The sequence below is a fragment of the Protobothrops mucrosquamatus genome, unplaced genomic scaffold, assembly GCF_001527695.2.
Source record: "Protobothrops mucrosquamatus isolate PMUCROS unplaced genomic scaffold, P.Mucros_1.0 scaffold6278, whole genome shotgun sequence".
Taxonomy (NCBI): Eukaryota; Metazoa; Chordata; class Lepidosauria; order Squamata; family Viperidae; genus Protobothrops; species Protobothrops mucrosquamatus.
Window position 1 is genome coordinate 24,914 of NW_015392107.1, and position 2,499 is coordinate 27,412.

The window sequence follows — 2,499 nt, forward strand, 5'->3', positions numbered from 1 at the left end:
GTTGCCTACTCCTGCCCTATACCATCTCAGACAAATGATTGTTCAATCTCTTCTCAGAAACGTTGATAAATAAAATAAATCACACATAATTCTGGCTTTTCTTCTCTAATTCTCCTAAATAACTGTGGCAGCCTTGTGTTTTGACTCTTCCAGTACTTCTTTGCTGCCTATTAGAAAGACTTGAGCACAGCAGTACCCAAAGTGGAGGAATGGAGTGAGAAAAAAATCAGAACCCACAAAAATGGAAAAAAGCGACCTGTTTGCTCAGAGGAAAAAAAAACCAATAGAACTTTTTTTGGGGAAAAGACTAGAAACTTCACATGGAATTTCTGCTGAAAGAAAAAAAAATTAAGAAACACTGGATCGTGAGTTCGGATAAAGATGGACAAAATGAAGGGCTGAAGGAACTTCTATAATATGTAAAAGGGAGGAGAGCTTATAAAATTGCAACTCTCTGTTGAAAAGAAAGTGGAAAGTCAGTATATAATAATAATAATAATAATAATAATAATAATAATAATAATAATAATAATAATAATAATAATAATAATAATAGTAAAGTTGGAAGGGACCTTGGGGGTCATCTAGTCCAACCCCCTGCTCAGGCAGGAAACCCTATAGCATTCCAGACAAATGGCTGTCCAGTCTCTTCTTAAAAACTTCCAGTGTTGGAGCATTCACCGCTTCTGGAGGCAGGTGGTTCCACTGGTTAATTGTTCTGTCAGGAAGTTTCTCCTTAGTTCTAGGTTGCTTTTCTCCTTGATGAGTTTCTCCACCCGTTGCTTCTTGTCCTGCCTTCAGGCGCTTTGGAGAAGAGTTTGACTCCCTCTTCTTTGGGGCAGCCCCCCGAGATACTGGAACACAGCTATTGTCAAGTCTGCTAACATTGGATGTTATTGCTTGACATAAGTGAAGAAGCAAACATATCTATTTAGTCTACATATTGCCTCAAGAGCAAAAGCAGGCATTGCGGGCCAGATGAGGGGGGAGAAATGCCTGTGAATAACTACATTATCTTAGCATAGCACAGCCAAGGTCAAAGCAGCAGCAATTTGTAATAACAGATAAGACGAGAAGAAGTTTCACACCTCTGTTTAATTGGAGCATATGATTGATGACTGTGAAAGGAGGGAGGGAGTTGTGCTTGTCGCGAGAGCTAGGATGGGGGGGTGTTTCAGTTTTTGGCTTTACTTCGTTCGTGCCGGATTATGTAACTCATTAAAGGATTCTTTAAGGTAATTATGCCTTAAAGTTCTCTGAAAAGTTATTTCTTTCGGAACCTGACAGCTATCATGTCTTAACTTCTTTTCTTTCTTTTTTTTGTTCACTTCTTGTGTTCTTTCATTTTTTTTCCCTTTCTCCTTTTTTTTCTTGATTTGTCCTTTAGTGTGTGGAAAAAAATGTAAATAAAATTTAAAAATAGTGCAGAGAGCAGGTGTGACTGTGTGTTCTTAAACGTCCTCTACAGCAGTCCCAAAGCTGCTTTTTTTCACGAGGCAACTGGACTTTCTTGTTTTTCCTTGGAAGACGTTTCGCTTCTCATCTCGGGAGCTTCTTCAGCTCTGACTGGAGGGTGGGGAATGGAAGGATTTATACTCCTTGCAGACCGCTGGTCATTTGCATTCTTTTACAGAGGCGTTGAGGCCACCTGGAGGCTTACCTGTGTCCTCAGGGTCACCTGAGTGGCGTAAATGGGTGTGGAGCCTTCTTGCAACTGCTGAAAGGACTGTCTATAGTCTACAACACAGTCCTTTCAGCAGTTCCAAGAAGACTCCACACTCATTTACACCACTCAGGTGACCCTGAGGACACAGATAAACCCGATACATTGCGCGACATCACGTGACGTCATGAGTTTGGCATGTCTGCTATAGGTTCTCCTGCTTGAGCAGGGGGCTGGACTAGAAGACCACCAAGGTCCCTTCCAGCTCTATTCTGACTACTATAAATAACCACCATCATAAAACATAAGTCTATGAACACCACGACTCTTATATTCTTAGATGCCGGAACACTATCTTAGATGCCGGAAACTGACCGGTCACTGCGTCATCTTGGTACAGGTTGGTTTTGAGGAGATCATAGACATCTTGACGTGCTGTCCCCATGGCAGCCAAGCCCAGCCCCAGGCTTCCCCCGTGCCGAACAATCTGCAAAAGAAATAATAATAAAATAATAATAAGCAAGAGGACCCTTTGGGCTCCAATCCTGGAGAGAAGGCAGCCGAGTCTGGGAACTGAAGGAACCGCTTTTCAAGGAGGAGGAAAGAGGAGGAGGAGGACGACGACTATGGGGGTTTTGGTGCTCTCTCAGCTTGGTTGTTTTCTAGCAGACGTTTCATGACCCAACTAAGGAACATCATCAGTGCAAGAGGGAAGAGGAAGAAGAGGAAGAAGAGAAAGAAAGAAAGAAAGAAAGAAAGAAAGAAAGAAAGAAAGAAAGAAAGAAAGAAAGAAAGAAAAGGAGGAGGAGGAGGAGGAGGAGGAGGAGGAGGAGGAG

At 42.3% G+C, this 2,499-nt stretch overlaps 1 protein-coding gene across 1 annotated transcript in view; it reads right to left on the minus strand.

The window, feature by feature from the left end:
• LOC107300158 (26S proteasome non-ATPase regulatory subunit 1-like) overlaps positions 1 to 2,144 on the minus strand; it is an 11,623-nt gene extending 9,479 nt beyond the window's left edge. The window contains exon 1 of the mRNA XM_015829499.1: positions 2,039 to 2,144. Coding sequence (XP_015684985.1) covers positions 2,039 to 2,108 — 70 coding nt within the window. The 5' untranslated portion in view covers positions 2,109 to 2,144. The remainder of the gene's footprint in view (positions 1 to 2,038) is intronic.
• Positions 2,145 to 2,499: the final 355 nt, after the last annotated feature.